The following is a 19208-nucleotide window of genomic DNA, read 5'->3' on the forward strand; positions in this document are numbered from 1 at the left end:
AGGCATGGAACACCTCAACGTCCGACTCCAGACAGTAAAAACTCCATCGGGGTACCCTCACCTACTGTCCTCCTGGACCACATCCCGCCTTCTGCAATTTCACTGCCAACTTAATCGCCTCCCTGATCATAGACTCCAACAACTAATTTTGTCTCAGTGACCTCAACTTCCATCTCAACAACCACAATGACCTCAACACTACCAAGCTTATCGAGAGCATGAACAACCTGGGACTCACCCAACTCGTTCATGACCCCAAGCACACTGGAGGTCACACGCTAGACCCCATGTTAACTTCCAGTGGCCGCATCAGGTACAGCCACACAACAGAACTCTCCTGAACGGACCACTCCATCATCCACTTCAACATCATCAGCTCACGGGCCTCCAGCCCCAGTCTGTCCAATTCCTCCCATTGCAGCTGGAGCAAGGTCTCAAAATATACATGGATCAATGCCCTCAATATTACCCACCCCATCTCCTCTAACAAACTAGACTAGAACATCACAAACTTCAACAAATAGATCGCAAACTGTGCAGACAGCATCGCTCTCATCAGCAAACACACCCACAGAAGGTCCACCAAGCAGGCTAGCTGGTACACTGAAGAACTAAGAACCACTAAACAACATTGTAAACAACTGGAAAGGAGATGAAGAACCAGCAAGGATACAACTGACAAGACCGCCTTCAAGATAGTCCTCAACCTCTACCACAGACAGTTGAGAGAATCAAAGAAAAGGGCCTTAGTCTCACGCATCAAATCAAACTCCAACAGCAAATAACTCTTTAGCATCATCAAAGAATTCTCAAACACCTCAACTCCAACAAACAACATTATACTCTCACAGGAACTCTGTGACAGCCTTGTAAACTTCTTCCATGACAAGATCACCAACATCTACAGAAACTTCAAACACCAGCCCAAGAGCCACTGACTTCTTCAAGCAACACAATGACACCGCTACCACCACAGACATCTGACTAACTGAATGGAGCCAGCTCGCCCCACAGGACACTACCTCCATCATGAACTCTGTCCCTTCAGAGAGCCCAACAAACCCATGCCCTCACCACAACTTCAGCCTAGGAGAAGCCAGAATTCATGCATACTCACCAACTTGTTCAACACCTCAATTGCCACAGCTACCTTCCCTGAGACCTAGAAAACACATAAGTCAACGCCCTACTAAAGAAACCATCAGCAGACCCCAGGAAACTCAACAACTACTGATTCAGCTCCCTCCTCCTTTTCTTGGCCAACATTTTAGAAAACCCCATCAACCAATGACTCTTCTCACATCTGGAACAGAACCTCCTTCTCGACCACAGCACAGAGATAGAACTCATCGCGCCTACCTGCAACATCCGAGCTCTACTCGACTGAGAAGAAACTTCAGCTCTGATCTTCCCAGACCTCTTGTCAGCCTTCAATACGCTCTCCCACCACACATTGATCATAAGGCTGCACAACATAGGCATCCAAGGAGCCGCTTTCACATGGATCGCCTCTTTCCTCATCAGAAGAACGCAAAAAGCCCGCCTTTCCCCCCCTTCACCTCAGAACCCAAGGAAATCATATGTGGTGTACCCCAAGGATCCTCTCCCAACCCCACCCTATTAAACACTTATATGATACCTCTTGCCAGCATCGCCAAAACTCACTGACTCAACCTCATATCCTATGCTGACGACACACAACTCATCCTCTCCCTCTCTGAAGACACAACCAAATTTCACAACTGCAAGACAGACGTCACCAACTAGATGAAGGACAACTGCCTAAAGCTCAGGTACTGATCTTTGGAAACCAAAAGCTCTTCATGGGACACATCCTGGTGGCCCTCAGAATTTGGACCTGCTCCATCTTCCACTGACCATATTGGAACCTTGGCATCATTCTCGACAACACGCTAACCATGATGACTCAGGTCAACTCCATCTTCTCAGTATGACTCGTAAGATATTCAAACGTCTACCCCAAAGCTCACGAGGCACCATCACCCAGGCCCTCATCTCCAGCCGACTGGACTATGGTAAAACTCTCTACACAGAGATCGCAGCTCACCTCCTCTGACAACTACAGACCATACATAACGCTACAGGCAGACTTGTCCTGGATCTCCCCTGACAAACCCACATCACCTTCTACCTCAGGGAATTCCTCTGGCTCCCTGTACAGAAAAGATGCCAGTTCAAACTCCTGATTCGCACATACAAGGTCCTACAACACTGCAGACCTGCTTACTTGAACCACCGCCTGAACTTCCATCAACACATCAGACACCTCTGCTCTGCCTACCTTTCTCTAGCCTCACCCGCATCTGACATAGCAGATTCGGAGGTCGCTCCTACTCATACCTAGCAGTGAAGACATGGAATAAGCTACCTTTTCATCTCCGGACCTCCCCATCGCTCAGCTAATCAACTGGACCCTGCCAGCACCAGGATACCCTCATAGATGACAAGAAGCGCTGTACAAATCTACAGATTGATTAGTACATGAGGCTCTATGTTTTAAAGGACTTAAGGTATTTGTGGCTAATACAAAAATAATTGCATATCTCATCTAAAATAATGATCAGACTTCAAGGAATCATGCATATTAACAAACAAGTTACTTACCTTCCGTAACCCTCTTTCTGGTTGAGACTATCTAGCCACAGATTACTCACGATTTGAATATGCCAGAATAAATTCAAAAACCTTTCAGCAGTACCTCTGCACGCTGATTGGTGGTGCCATGCAGTTTTAAACTGATGCCGTTCCACACTGGGAATTATGTGCAGAGCTTATACCAAACCTACCCCTGCGTGCTGTCAGTTGCTTTGAGGCTTTCCGCGTTCCCAGTCGCCGAGCCCCAAAAGCAAATTAGTGTGACCAGTAGGGTCTGAGGATGGACTCAAACTAGAAGGTCCTGCAGGATCGAGTGGCAAAATGCCCCTCTCTGCAAACCTAGCGTTCAAACAATAGTGCTTCATGAACATATGGGTGATGCCAATTAGCCGCCTGGGTCAAGGACTCTGAGTACTAATGTAGTGGTAGCAGTTTTTGCCCTGGTAGAATGAGCATTTAATCCTTCCTGAGGCTGCTTTTAATGCAGAGCACGATCCCAGGGGCAGATGGCTCTTTCCTGCACACCCTTTCCTTTCTTCACTCCAGAGAACCCCACACACAGCTGGTCACCCACTTGTGTTCTTTGGTGCAATCTATGTACAAACTCAGAGCTCTCCAAGTGGGTCCAAGTGATGTAGACTTTCATCCTCCTTAACAGGGTGAGGGGAGAACAGAACGCTGGCAGGGTGATGTTTTGACCGATGTATAACAGTGTCACAACTTTAGACAAGAAGGGTGCCTTAATCACAAAAACAGTTGGGTAGGAATAAAGAGGTGTATGGCATGTTGACATAAAGAGCTTGAAGCTCATTCCTATGTTATGTCAATATGACAGCAACAAGGAACTCTTCCTTGAGGGTGAAGACCCACAAGGAACAGCAGTGAAGCAGATCAAATGGAGTTCACATTAGAATTGTGAGGGCCAAGTTAAGGCCTCACTGTGGCATGACAAAGGGAGAGGGAGGAAACAAATGTTGCAAACCTTCCAAAAAGCATATAACAACTGGAGGGTTGAAGAAATAGGGCTGATCTGGCAACCACAAAAAGGCCTAAAGATTCAGAAGGTACCCTTTAACTGTGCACAGAGCAAGGTCTTGTTGGGCTGAGGACAAAACAAACAGAATGTCATAAGATTTCCTGGAGGAGTTCTATCCTCCAATTATTGCTCCAACCCACAAATTTGTCCCAATGACAGGCGTGTAATGTTTTTTTTGAGGAACGCGGGCTGCTAAAATGACATCAACTATCTCCGGAGAAAGGTTGAAGGTGTTCAGCTGCTGTCACTCAACCTCCATGCATGAAGATGGAGACAGTGAAGGCCCAGGTGCAAGACCCAGCCCAGTTGCTGCCATAGCAGGTCCTCCCAGAAGGGCAGCCAGAACAGAAGACAGATGCTCAAGCCCAGGAGTTCTGGATCCCATACTTTTCGTGAACAGTCTGAGGCCACAAGGATGACTTGGGCCTCCCCTACTCCACTCTACGACACTCAACAAATCCACACTACAACACTCTACTCCCCACTCCATTCTGACACCACACAACACTAACTTTTAGCCATGCTGGACAGCAGCCACCTGTGTGTACAACATCGCAAAACATTGCCAAAGCAAACAGCTCTTGTACAGGCGAGACCTATTGGCTTTGCCAATGTTTGCATATGTATTATCATTCATTTAAACATAATTCAGACAAGGTCACCTTTAGAGCTTAAAGATCCAAGTTAGCCTTTTCTTCAAATAACTTGGGTGATTTTAAATTTGATACTGGTTAACGGATAGTGAGGTTGATCTTAGCAGTTGGCACAATTCCAAAACTGAATGATGCATTTACAATAAATAGCCATAACTACTCACCCAATGCAGGGATTGTTTTGATATCTTGGTGCCGCATAGGAGAAAGGAGAGATGTTCTTGTCAACAAAAGAGCCAAATCCCAAACGGAAGTTGCTGGTGAGTTTCTTCATTTCCTCAGTGAGTTTGGTGCCAAGATTTCGAATATTGTGCAAGTCATCCTTCATCGAGAGGGAGAGATCCATCAGGTAGTAGAGATCTACTGGGTAGTCCTCCACCTGCCGAACTTTAACTTGAAAGGAGGCCGAGGCACCTTAAAAAAATAGGAACTTAAATATTACTTTTTTATTGGAAGTTTATTTTCACAAATCAAAATACTACTGAGAGGCAAAGAATGGCTTCCATAACAGGCTTAAAATGGTCGTATTCCTAAAGGCTAAATCTTAGTCAGAGTGTCTGATCCTGCACTCAATAGGGTCTTTTATGAACTCTTAGGGAAAGTGTGATGAACACTATGCTGCTATAGCCATGTTGCGCCAGCACCAATAACCCACTACAAGGAAACTTCACAGTAATTAACATTTTATTTTCTGAGCATGAACAGTTCGAAATGTGCATCCTTAAAAACATTTTTTTAGATCCGGCAAAGATAATAGCAGGCTTGTTGTGTTCAATAAACACAGAGTAGGCTTTCGGTCACCCTCCTCATACCACTGGCTTTCTTCACCCCCCCCCCCCCCCTTAGGCCACTGGTTTAAAAAATTGTCAATCACATCTTTAATGAGGGGATGGTGGATTGTGCATACGTTTGCATTTTGAATGTAAGGTAATAACGTGTAAATCTGGTGAACGTAAACTTTACCCACTGGAGTACTTAAGGAAATCTGTGACTTGCATAGATTTAATGCAGCATGCGGTGATCATTTTTGAGTGCCATGAAATCCCACATTTGCTCCAAATATAAGAGAAATCTAAAGGGATCAAGTTTCCAATTTATAGTGCCAGTTTTTTGTGAATGGTGGTACACTACTAGTTAATCCGGAATATCATCTACAGCTTGTTTTGCCCAGAATTTCCACATTCACAAATGTACTTTGTTCAAATTAAAACTCTAGTAATTCTGATTCCTTGAAACGGGATGCCGTGCTAAACAGATAAGTTCAACGCCGATGTATAAAATGATAGTGAATTTTACATTTAGAGTTTTTGTAGCTATTGAGAAACGACATGACCGTGTGATAGGAATGGAAAATCAATGGCATACATAAAAAAAACGTTAAACGCACATGTATTTCCTTAACTGAAACTGCAAATAGTGAAAACTAGATGTACCACAATGTTGTTGTTATATATTATAATGGTAATATTTTTCAAAAGCTCCTTTATATCTAGAAAATAAAGATGGACAGTAAAAAAATATTAAACTGTGCACGTGCACAACGTTTCTTAAACAAAAGGGCCCCTAGTATGTGTAATATAGTGGATGAAAATGATCCAGTGTTTCCTACCTTACTATGCTTCGACTATGGTATTCTTCTTTCTGTTATTTCTTTCTGTCCCCACTTTGAGGTCAGGCAACGTCACGGCAATTTTTGAAAGGTTTGGGGTCGGAGCGGGTCACGAGCCTGACAGGATTTTACTGCGACCAACCGAGTAACTAATAGTTTCACAGCAGGGCACATGACCGTGAATTCAGAGCGAGACAATGAAAGAACTGGGAGGTCTGACAACGAAAAGCGAACATAAAGGAGTCTCACATGCCTGATGTGTTGTTCATGCATAAGCGTGAGGTCATGCAAGGGCAGAAACGTCCAGAAATTCCCAGAGCAACTCTCATGCACACGGCATTTTCAAATCTGCCCACCCATGTCAGAGCAAGAGAAGGTTTAAACAGTGAATTCGGCACGTGGGAAGAATGTAACAAGGATAACATAGTTCTATTGTGTACACCAAATTACCGAGGATCAATAAAAAAAATAAAAATATGTTGTACTCATCAGTTTTTTTCTCTAGTCAACTAAGACTCTGTCATCTATTAAATTGGTTACGTCTTGTAAAATGTTCAATCCCCACCGAAGTGGCCTTTTGTCAAAAGTACCGGACATGTCAGCAGAAAAGACTGAGGTAGAATTAGCCATGTCCAGGTCAGGCAGCCGAGGTGTACCCTAAAATGGGAAAAAAGGAAGGAAGGAAGAAGGTGGTAATATTGCCATCAAGGGATTCTTGTGACAGCTTAAAACACGAACCCCCAAGACTATGTGATTTGTAAACAGCACCAGAGCACCAAAGAAGGCTACTTATGACCATGGTACATATTTTTATATTCATCTATTGTTTGTTATGAGGTGGTTAGATTGGAAATCTTTTTTTCAAAGTGCCGTAACAATGGACTTCAATTGTAATTAGAAAGTCTAAGCTTTAACTCTTTTGAAAACATTTTTAACAAAACAATAGACAATGATGAGGATCAATGGATTTAGCAATTCTGTTGCTGGAGCCTTCACCATATAATTATGAATTTGCTGCATTTCATACATAATTTGCAACATAAATTGAAAATTTTGCACAGTTCCCCAAAAATAATACTGACTGAGAAAGTGTAGCAAAATATATCAGTTTTTCACTTTATAATTTATGTAATCATACTGCTTTATGTGTTCATCCATGCCGCATAATCCTAGTAGCCATGACAATGTTGAAACTCTGCTTTGGGGGCTCAGCACATCAGCATATAGAGTAAACCTATTTTATTGGATTTGTCAAAAGTCACCATTAAGTATTAAATGCATATTTTATAAATTCACGCATTGGAATGTTTAATAATTGTGATTGTCACAAAGTTTCCAATAAAGCATTTTAAAAATTAAAATATCAGATAGGTCTGAGTGTTTTTCAGGCCATAAAGTACAGCCATAGAACCAACCACAATGGGGTCTGCACTCCAGCTGAAGACCCGACAGCTCCAGCTCTAAGAGCTTTAAAAATATGGTAAGCTCCCCTGGGTCATAGATTCAACAACCAAAGAGACTTACTGTTTTTTTCTATTGTCACTGGGGAGGAGAGGGTGTGTTGGGGGGTGCTGCTGTGCTGCCTAGAGACCTTCACAACATTTAAAAAATGCTTGGCAGAGTCCCTTGCCCTTCTAAGGGCACCATCAGGATAAAAAAATATTACCCATGCTTTTCAACATCTACATGCCGACAGTGATCAATGAATTTCAGCTCACATGCTACAACTATGCAGATGACACACAAATACTCCTTATACTAGAATTCCCCAAAGACATTGGAAACTCACAAATCTTCAGTTGCCTTAGAGCCGTTGATCAGTGGATGGCATGGAGCCATCTCAGACTGAATACTTCCAAAATGGAAATACTCACATGTGGCAATTGGAAAAATTATGACCCATTCTGCGCCTGGCCTGACAATCTGGGACCACCTCCTAAAGTATCTAAGGAAGAAAGTAACCTTGGCATTACAACAGACTTCAAGTTAACAATGAATGCCCATGTCGATAATTTAGCAAGATCAAGCTTCATCACCATGAAAACTCTGCAACACATCTTCCTCCACCTGGGATTTCCACACCAGGTCTAGGCTACTGTCTCTCTTCTACTGTCTAAACTGCATTACGCCAATGGTTTCTACCATAGATCTCCATCTAATATGAAAAGACTACAACAAATTCAGAATTCTGCTGCCAGATTACTCTTACATGTAAAGCCACAAGCCCACATCTCCCCAGCCTTGATGACCATGCATTGGTTACCGGCTGCCAGAAGATCCACCTTCAAGATGCTTTGTATCACCCACAAAGCAATGTATGGAACAGGACTTTTCATCAGGAATAAAGCCACTAAATACATTCAACAAAGGATCCTCCACTTATGATTAGCTCTTCGCCTCAAAACCCCGCCATACAAGAAAAATACAATAGGTGGTACATCTTTCTCTATTCAATTGGCCAAACTATGGAATTCATTTCCCTCAAATATAAGATCTACTGAAAACTATCTTATCTTCAGGAGACTCCTCAAGAGGTGGCGCTTTCCTACATAGCCACCATACTCAAACAGCAATGTACTGCATATGCCTGTGTATGTAAACATTTATAATTTGATTATATGTATATATTTAGATATGTGTATTTCTTTGTACAAATGTGTATAATAACGTTTAAAAAACAAATATATACATACTCATTAGGTCTGCTTAACAAATGTGTATCTTACAGTTAAATATATACATATACAATATATATGTATATTATTCAATGCTTGACTTGTTCATAGGTCATTGCATATTTTCTATATAAATTGTTTGATTAGATGCTTATCACAACAGTTAAATATTATCTTAACTATTTAGCTACAAGCATTTCACTATTCAAATATTGAGGAAAAGGTAAACAATGTTATAAAAAAGTTCATAGATAAACAAGCTTTAAATAAGGCAACATTTGAAAGTCTGTGTTTATACGATACAACTTTAAATCTAAATCGCAATATATGATCTTCCTTACACATATATTCCCTTTCTGTGTAACTGTGTATCTCTATATTTATTACTTTAGTCCTACTGTACAAGAGAAAAAAAAGTAAAAGAAAAATCACTCTCTCCAACCCAATCCTCTGTCCCACCCTATGCCTTTATCAATCTATCCTCTATCTCCAATATCTGATTCTTCCCAAACCTCACTCTACTACTATGATCTCCAAAATAACCCTTCCTAGACTCTTCCTTCTTCTGTCACTCCTGGCTCACCTCAAACCTCAGTTTACTACTATTATCTCACAAACAACCCTACTAAATTCTTTCTCGTGTATCTCTTCTTTGACTCATCCCAAACCTCATTTTACTGCTATGATCGCCCTAATCCCTTTCTACAAACTCTTACCTCCTCCATCTTTCCTTTACTCATTCCAAACCTCATCTTACTACTATGATCTCCCAATTAACACTTTCTGGATACTTGCCTTTTCTATCCCTCCATTATTCCATTCAACCCAACTAACAGACGCACATGTCCACCACTCAAATTAACGCATATTTTCCTATACTAATACTATAGTCATATTTCCCTACATTAATCCACCACTAATCCTTTTGGGTTTCCGGAGTAGCGTGCTCCTCGTTGAAAAGCAATTCAACACCTCATAAGGGGTAGTAAGCGCTATATAAATACAAATACAAAATCCTCACAGAGCATTATGGGCCGCTCCTTGGTGGAGCAGTGAATAATGAAAAAGCGCCTCTTGACATTTATTATTTTTGTTTTTACATTTTTTGGGTGCCTTGATGTCCATTTGCGGTACCCACACTTTTTTAGATTTTTATACATTGGAGGCCGTCGGAGAACCCTAAACAACCCTGGCCCCTGCTGAAGCCCCACCAGTACCCATACGGGAGGCAGCAATTCTTTTTTAAAGTGGGTGCCCAATGGCACCCACAACTGCCACCTCTGTTGGGAGTGGGGGAGCACCAGGGCCACCACAGACCCTAGTCTTGGCCGTGGGGGATGGTGTGACTGGGGCCTATAAGAGGCTGTGGGAGGGGGCTGCACTATTCTTTCTTGCATTAATTGTTGACGATGGCATTGATTATATTATCAATATGTTGCGGTGACCTGTTTTTGTATTGAGCAAACAAATTTATGCGAGAAACGACTGCTTGAGTTACACACCTGCAATATTGTAGGCTAAGACTATCAGGGATTTTAGCAATTCTAAAATAAGATATTGAATTTAATTGCAATTTATATAGCACTTAATATACCTGATGAGGCATTGAAGCACGTTTATATTAATTGGCATTTGATCACAACTTTATAAGTTATGTGTTGGGATGGCCTGTGATATTATTTATTTACAGAAGATCATACAACATATGGTTGAATGAATAAGGCTAAAGGTGGTATATACCTTTCAATTCCTTGATTGTTTTTCCATTTGGTTCCTTAAAATAGACGCTTCCAATATATCTATTGTTAGGGAAATCAAGCTACAATCAGAAATCTTCATATATTTTAAAACCGTTTTAAAGTCACCATTGACCTTGGAAATATGTCCTAGAGCAGTGATACTCAAAGTGTGGCCCTCCCGACATTTACATGCGGCCCCCAGGTCAACAGCAGCACTGTGCTGCTGTTTATTCGACTCAGCACTGGCACTGAAAATTGTTAAGTAAATGGGCACGCATTTATTTGGAGTCCAACTGAAGTTTAAGAAAAGGAGTAACTAGGGTGTTCTCGAACTGAACTTTAGAAACACCTTCATTATTAAAGATATCTTGCAGCAAAAATATAAAAGTATGATCTGTGTGAAATTCAAACAGTGCATTTCATTAACCTGCAGAACTGTTTCACCTTAGTAAACAACATTATATCACTGCATTGAGAAGTATTTTTTAATGTGATAGTTTTTAACCAGTTCTGTGCCGCGGACTTAATGGTTACGTCCCGCGGCACAGTGCTCATGTGCCGAGGACGTAACCATTACGTCCTCGGCACTGAGCTCAGAGCGAGCGCTAGCACTCCCTCTGTGGGCTTTCCTCCCACCCCCCCTCACAGAGGCCGCCTCCCATCGCACTGGAAGCTAAGAAATGCTTTTGCATTTCTCTTCCGATCATGTGATGGGGGCCTGAGAGGCTTCAAAGGGAAGGAAAGGAATTTCCTTCCCTTTGAAGTCTCTCAGAGCATTTTAGCAGCGGGACTGTGAAGCGATCCGGCTGCTAAAATGCCCACTAGACACCAGGGATTATTTTTACTTCGGAAATTGGCATAAGGGGAGCGACCCCTGGGGCAAGAGTCGCTCCCCAGGGGGGCATTTTTTTTCAAGGCCTTTTCTGCCCATCCTGGGGGCAGATCGGCCTATTATTAGTCTGATCTGCCCCCGGGGGGGCAGAAACCTCTAGGTGCCCGGGATAATTTTTTTTTTTTAGAGGTGGTTCGTTACCCCTTAGGCAAGGGTCGCTCCCCTAGGGGGCAAATTATATTTAGGCCGATTGGCCTATTTTTATGAGGCCAATCTGCCCCCAAGGGGGGCAGAAACCACTAGACACCAGGGAGTTGTTTTTTTAACATGAATTTCACGCAAGGGGAGCGACCCCTTAGGCAAGAGTCGCTCCTCTGGGGGGCAAATTCATTTTAAGCAATTTCTGCCCCCCTGGAAGGCAGATCAGCCTATTTCAATTAGGCTGATCTGCCCCCAAGGGGGGCAGAAAACCACTAGACACCAGGGATCTTTATTTTTTTGCGTCAATTTCACACAAGGGGAGCGACCCCTTAGGCAAGGGTCATTCCCCTGGGGAGGGGAATTTATTTTAGGCCATTTCTGCCACCCTTGGGGGTAGATCAGCCTATTTTTATTAGGCCGATCTGCCCCCAAGGGGGGCAGAAACCACTAGGCACCGGGGATTTTTTCTTTGCGCCAATTTCACGCAAGGGGAGCTGCCCCTTAGGCAAGGGTCGCTCCGCGGAGGGGGGGATTTATTTTAGGCCATATCTCCTCCCCTTGGGGGCAGATTGGCCTATTTCTATTAGGCCGATCTGCCCCCGGGTGGGGGGGGGGGGGCAGAAACCACTTAGGCACCAGGGATTGGTGTGTGTGTATGTGTGTGTTTTGTTTGGGAGGGCAGCCCCTTGGGCAAGGGTCGCTCCCCATGAGGGCACATTACTGTTGGCCATATCTGCCGCCCCCGGGGGCAGATTGGCTTATTTTTGGAAGGCCCATCTGCCCTCAAAGGGGGCAGAAAGCCCACCAGAGACCAGGGAAGATTTTTTTTCAAAATAAAAGGGTGGAGGTATGGCCATACCCCCACCCCAAATAAATGGGGACAATGGGGACCAGTGGGCAGATGGGACAATTACCCCTGATCCACACCCTGGGGGGGAGGGAGGGGGAGGAGTCTACTAGATGCCAGGGAATAAAAAAAAAAAATAGTGGGGTGGTGGCTACCAACCAGTATGGGCCTGGTTATGCCCCCACCCCAACTGAAGGGGGTAACAGTCTTTCAGCTCTCCCCCGAACACTAAAACATCTTATCTCACGGCAAGCATGAGGACATTTGATTATTTAGGGTTTTCGTTTTACAGTAGTGCCATGAGAGCTTGGCTAACTCTCAAAATCGTCCCACTTGGAATGGTGAGGGCTACACTTCATGGACTTTGGGACTCTGCCATGTAAAAAAATCCACGAGACCTAGACACATCTGAAAACTAAACATCTGGTTGATTCCAGGGTGGTGTGCTTCAGAGGCACCCCGCACCATTTTCTTACCCACAATGCCCTGCAAACCTCCAACTTTGCTAAAAATCACACATTTTCCCCACATTTGTGTGATGGAACCTTCCGGAATCTGCAGGAATCCACAAAATTCCTACCACCCAGCATTGTCTCATCTATACTGATAAAAATTCTGCTGCACTTGTCAGCCTAAAAATGTTTTTTTTACAAACTGCCCTTTTGGACCCGCTTTGGTTCCCCCTCAATTTCTACATGTTTTTGGCTCTTCCCGGTCACGAGCGCTTGGCCCACCTACACAAGTGAGGCACCATTGTTATCGGGAGAATTAGGGGAATGCTGGGTGGAAGTAAATTTGTGGCTCCTCTCAGATTCCAGAACTTTCTGTCACCGAAATGTGAGGGAAACGTGTTTTTTTGGCCAAATTTTGAGGTTTGCAAAGGATTCTGGGTAACAGAACCTGGGGAGAGCCCCACATGTCACTCCATCTTGGATTCCCCTAGATGTCTAGTTTAAAAAAATGCATAGGTTTGGTAGGTTTTCCTAGGTGCTGGCTGAGCTAGAGGGCAAAATCCACAGCTAGGCACTTTGCAAAAAACAGGTCTGTTTTCTTTGGGAAAATGTGATGTGTCCACATTGTGTTTTGGGGCATATCCTATCATGGGCACTAGGCCTACCCACACAAGTGAGATACCATTTTTATCGGGAGACTTGGGGAAACGCAGGTTGGAAGGAAATTTGTAGCTCCTCTCAGATTCCAGAACTTTCTGTCACCGAAATGTGAGGAAAAAGTGTTTTTTTGGCCACATTTTGAGGTTTGCAAAGAATTCTGGGTAACAGAACCTGATGAGAGCCTCACAAGTCACCCCACCTTGGATTCCCCTAGGTGTCTAGTTTACAAAAAAGTGCAGGTTTGGTAGGTTTCCCCAGGTGCCGGCTGAGCTAGAGGCCAAAATCTACAGCTAGGCACTTTGCAAGAAACACATCAGATTTCAGTGTAAAAATGTGATGTGTCCATGTTGCGTTTCCTGTCGCGAGCATTAGGCCTACCCACACAAGTGAGGTACAATTTTTATCGGGAGACTTGGGGGAACACAGAATAGCAAAACAAGTGATATTTCCCCTTGTCTTTCTCTACATCTTTTCCTTCTAAATGTAAGACAGTGTGTAAAAAAGACATCTACTTTAGAAATGCCCTGTAATTCACATGCTAGTATGGGCACCCCGGAATTCAGAGATGTGCAAATAACCACTGCTTCTCAACACCTTATCTTGTGCCCATTTTGGAAATACAAAGGTTTTCTTGATACCTATTTATCACTTTTTATATTTCACCAAATTAATTGCTGTGTGCCCGGTATACAATGAAAACCCATTGCAAGGTGCAACTCCTTTATTGGCTCTGGGTACCTAGAGTTCTTGATGAACCTACAAGCCCTATATATCCCCACAACCAGAAGAGTCCAGCAGATGTAACGGTATATTGCTTTTGAAAATCTGACATGGCAGGAAAAAGTTACAGAGTAAAACGTGGAAAAAAATGGCTGTTTTTTTTTACCTCAATTTCAATATTTTTTTATTTCAGCTGTTATTTTCTGTAGGAAACCCTTGTAGGATCTACACAAATGACCCCTTGCTAAATTCAGTATTTTGTCTACTTTTCAGAAATGTTTAGCTTTCTGGGATCCACCCATTTCTGTCACTAACTGGAAGGAGGCTGAAAGCACAAAAAAATAGTAAAAATGGGGTATGTTCCAGTAAAATGCCAAAATTGTGTTGAAAAATGGGGTTTTGTGATTCAAGTCTGCCTGTTCCTGAAAGCTGGGAAGATGGTGATTTTAGCACCGCAAACCCTTTGTTGATGCCATTTTCAGGGGAAAAAACACAAGCCTTCTTCTGCAGCCTTTTTTTCCCATTCCTTTAAAAAAAACGAAATTTTCGCTGTATTTTGGCTAATTTCTTGGTCTCCTTCAGGGGAACCCACAAAGTCTGAGTACCTCTAGAATCCCTAGGATGTTGGAAAAAAGGACGAAAATTTGGCATGGGTAGCTTATGTGGAGAAAAAGTTATGAGGGCCTAAGCGCAAACTGCCCCAAATAGCCAAAAAATGGCTCGGCACAGGAGGGGAAAAGGCCTGGCAGCGAAGGGGTTAAATATGAATTTAGAAACTTTCATCCCCTTCCATCCCCCACACCCTGACAACAATGTGAACTGTGAACTAAAAGGCAAGTCAGTTGTTATGTGAACTTTTTGGGACGGCTTGGTTTCTATAAAACACAAACAACATAGTTTATTAGATCAGAAACACAAGGTATTTTACAGCATACATCCTGAAGACGTATTTCAAGGTTCTTATATGTGATGATGAAGAAAAAGAAAAAAAGGAAGTAAAGTGAAATAAAACATTTGCGAGGATTACACAATTTTGTTAAATTGAGAAACTGGGATTGATACCCAAGTTTCTGGTTTCACATTGGGCAATTCAGACCCTAGCTGTATATGCTTCACTTCCCCTACACACACTTCACCACTACCACTCACCACCCTACCCCCAGCCCTCCGACCTCCATCATCCTGGCATCAATGCGGCCCTCTGTGACATCAAAGACCAAACAGTGCGGCCCCTGGGAAAACATTTGTGAGTACCAATGTCCTACAGCATCATTGATTTTTTTTTTTTTTCAGATGTTCTGTGTTCCCTAAAGAAACACGGTGTGGTCAAAATGCAGGAGTCACTACAAATATGTTCATGTGGATCCCTGATTACATCATATATCTAATGGTTTAATAATCAAATAAAGAATCATTTCATTTTAAGATGTTATTTAATTGATTGAATCAGCTAACCTTTGAAATTCATGAAGCATACAGAAATAATTAATTAAAATCATTTTTGGTAGCACCAGAAGAGCGTGGAAGGTGGCAGGGAGGGTAATGCTGCAACAGATTGAACTTAAAATGCCAAGTGTCAGGGCATGTGACCTGTGGACCATACCCAAAGCATTAAGTTGTATAAGAGTAGAGACTGAAAATGTATTGAAATCCTTTTGGAGAGTGCACATGCCAAACGTGTTTATAACTGAGGTACAGCCCAAGCTAGAGAATTGTGGGGCGGAGAAGTCAACGTAGATGTATAGTTTGAGTCCTACAGCTGCGAGGGTATGCCTCAGATGGGACAACCTGAAAAAAGAGCATTGGATGGAGATTTAAGAAGAACAGTCTGTGCCTGGCACACTTGATGTGCAACATGAAAACTAGAACTCAGTTACGTGGCCTCCAATAGAGAAACTATACATGCACATACCTAATAAAGAGGACAGTAGAAATGATGCACGCTATCAGTTATTCAGCAGCAGGCTGAAAAAGACAGCCATGAGGAGAATCAATGGGAAGTGAATTCAGGAAGTGAATAAAATAAGTTGAACGCTGGAAGCTGCCACTATAAGCTCAAAGTTTAACAGGAATGAGTGCAAAGTTAGAGTTTGAATGGAAGCATGAAGCACTGAGCGGAAGCGCTAAGTGGAATTGTGAAGAATATGTGTGAAATAAAGCGTAGGTAGAAGTCTGTTACATGAACTACCAGGGACCAGATAAGAAATCTGACCAAAAAATGACATGCATATAACACCACAAAAGTGGTTAGATCTCTATTCAGCATTAATTTATGTGGATTATCCAGTCTTCCTTTGAATTCAACATTACACAATGGCCACCAAAGGTAGTATTCTGCCCTCTGTAAGGAGCAATCAGGCAAACTGAAGTGAGCATATTTCTGTTTTGAGGAAGGGCAGATATATGTACTCAAGATACCTAAAAATGGTTCAAAAGTCAGATTACACAAATCAGATGAGGATTAAAATAATGATGGACAAGCTCTACTCAGGAGGACATTTACACACTCTTTGGGCTAAGCTAGAAAGCTGCATGACTACCTCTGCAAAAGCTGCTTTTCTTAAAAGGGGTCTCTTTTAATGTTTTTTTCAATGGGTGCACATACAATGTTTTATTTCTAACAGGTTGCTAACGGCGCAGAATCCAAACAGACAGGCCTGATACACTGATACACTGGGTCTTCAGTTCTGTAGTGTGTGCTACATACAAAGTTGGTAACCCCAAGCTCCATATTATAGAGGGATATTAAATATGTTGATGATTGCTAAGGTACATAAATAATCACCTCTGATAATGTCTATAGATCATCAACCACATGTTTTCCATCCTGCTATAGGCCTTCAGTACCACAATCATAATTCCTTTTATTTCAAAGTAACACCATTACGTTTTCAATAATGCAATATAAAGTAAACATGAGTGGCATGTTAATCATTTATTCACTAATCCTCCACATCAGAGGTACAACATAGAAGGTATAAAACGCTTACAAACACCTTGTGACACATCAGAATTTTCTGAAAAAAGCTGCTGAAAAGACCAGCGATATGATCTGCAATATAACAACAAGCATTTGCAATGGAATAGGTCTCGTATTTGCTTGAGTTGAGGTTGTAAATTGATAACTGTTTTTTTCTTGCCATATAAATTGGTCAACCCTCCCTTATGACTTAGTCATTTCCTGCAACATAATTGAAGTGGCCCTGTATATAACTAAAGCACTTCCATTTACCTTCAACCTCTATTTGCAGCAAAAAATTAAAATGTTGCCACTTAGCATCCTAATTTATATCTGCCATGCTAATTCCAATAGAATACCACTTTCACCACCGAACCATCAGAGTTGAAGGCTGGCTAACACAATTCCAAAAAAGGCATAAGACAGCCAAGGAGGAGTAAGGTGAGAAATAAGCTAGAAGAGTCACTCAAACATATTGAGTGTTCAAACAGTCAGTGTAATAAGGAAGGAGAGATTAAAAAATCATATACAATCATCATGGTCTGTATGAAAGTCTATTTAGCATAGTATAATTACAAACCACCTCAAAACACTATGGGGGTCATTCCAACTTCGGCGGGCGGCAGAGGCCACCCGCCAAAGTTCCCCCGCCAGAAGACCGTACTGCGGTCAAATGACCGCGGCGGTCATTCTGACTTTCCTGCTGGGCGGGCGGGCGACCGCCAAAAGGCCGCCCGCCCAGCGGGAAAGCCCCAGCAACGATGAAGCCGGCTCCGAATGGAGCCGGCGGAGTTGCTGGTGTGCGACGGGTGCAGTGGCACCCGTCGCGATTTTCAGTGTCTGCTTTGCAGACACTGAAAATCTTAATGGGGCCCTGTTAGGGGGCCCCTGCAGTGCCCATGCCAGTGGCATGGGCACTGCAAGGGCCCCCAGGGGCCCCACGACACCCGTTCCCGCCAGCCTCTTCCTGGCGGTTGGCGGGAAGGGGGTCGGAATCCCCATGGCGGCGCTGCTTGCAGCGCCGCCGTGGAGGATTCCCTGGGGCAGGGGAAAACCGGCGGGAATCAGAATTGCCCCTGAAGCACCGCCAGCCTGTTGGCGGTGCTTCCTCCGTCCCCGGTCCATGACCGCCAGGGTCGGAATGACCCCCTATGTGTTGAGTCTCTGTTTAAACACTATGGGGGTCATTCTGACCCTGGCGGTAATTACCGCCATGGCGGAGGTTGGCGGTAGCACCGCCAACAGGCTGGCGGTGCTCCGCCGGGCATTCTGACCGCGGCGGTACAGCCGCGGCCAGAAGCGGAAAGCCGGCGGTGTACCGCCGACTTTCCGCTGCCCATGGGAATCCGCCATGGGGATTCTGACAGCCCATACCGCCATCCTGTTCCTGGCGGTTCACCCGCCAGGAACAGGATGGCGGTATGGGGTGTCGTGGGGCCCCTGGGGGCCCCTGCAGTGCCCATGCCAACGGCATGGGCACTGCAGGGGCTCCCGTAAGAGGGCCCCACAAAGAATTTCAGTGTCTGCTTTGCAGACACTGAAATTCGCGACGGGTGCAACTGCACCCGTCGCACCTTCCCACTCCGCCGGCTCCATTCTGAGCCGGCTTCCTCGTGGGAAGGGTGTTTCCCGCTGGGCTGGCGGGCGGACTTTCGGCGGTCGCCCGCCAGCACAGTGGGAAAGCCAGAATGACCGCCGCGGTCTTTTGACCGCGGAGCGGTCTTTCGGTGGGAACCGCTTGGCGGGCGGCGACCGCCGTCCGCCGCGGTCAGAATCACCCCCTATGCCCCCTGTTAAAGCTGTATAATTGCCAAGACCATCCTCCAAGTTTAGAAGAAGGTGCTTGATCTCTATGGAAGTCATCAACAATTTTCAGGCACAATAACAGACGGATCAACATGAAATTAACATCTTATAGCGGAGAAACAAAAGCTTATAAGAAACAGAACACAGGGTATAGGGGGCGTACAGGGGCTGCACTGCACAGGAGCAGGATTTGTTGACAGGAGTATTAGAATACACTGTGCCCTTGCCCCTGCTATGGTGGGGCAACCGCAAATACAGTAGAAGTGTTCTGCATAATACAGATTGTTCCCCACAACACTACCCTGCAATGTGATGCTAGAGTGGGGTGCTCCCAGATATCACAGCCAGAGAAGGATTTGACCTCCATAAGTATATACAATGTAACTATGGTGTGAACACCCTA

General features: G+C 43.9%; 1 protein-coding gene across 2 annotated transcripts in view; it reads right to left on the bottom strand.

Annotated features, from left to right (window-relative positions):
• The window catches only part of ITGB5 (integrin subunit beta 5), a 626222-nt gene that overhangs the window by 330041 nt on the left and 276973 nt on the right, over positions 1-19208 (bottom strand). For both annotated transcript variants that reach the window (XM_069224638.1, XM_069224637.1), the window contains exon 4: positions 4470-4719. In XM_069224638.1, the coding sequence (XP_069080739.1) occupies positions 4470-4719 (250 nt within the window). The remainder of the gene's footprint in view (positions 1-4469; positions 4720-19208) is intronic.

Source organism: Pleurodeles waltl, chromosome 3_1 (genome assembly GCF_031143425.1).
Source record: "Pleurodeles waltl isolate 20211129_DDA chromosome 3_1, aPleWal1.hap1.20221129, whole genome shotgun sequence".
Lineage (NCBI taxonomy): Eukaryota > Metazoa > Chordata > Amphibia > Caudata > Salamandridae > Pleurodeles > Pleurodeles waltl.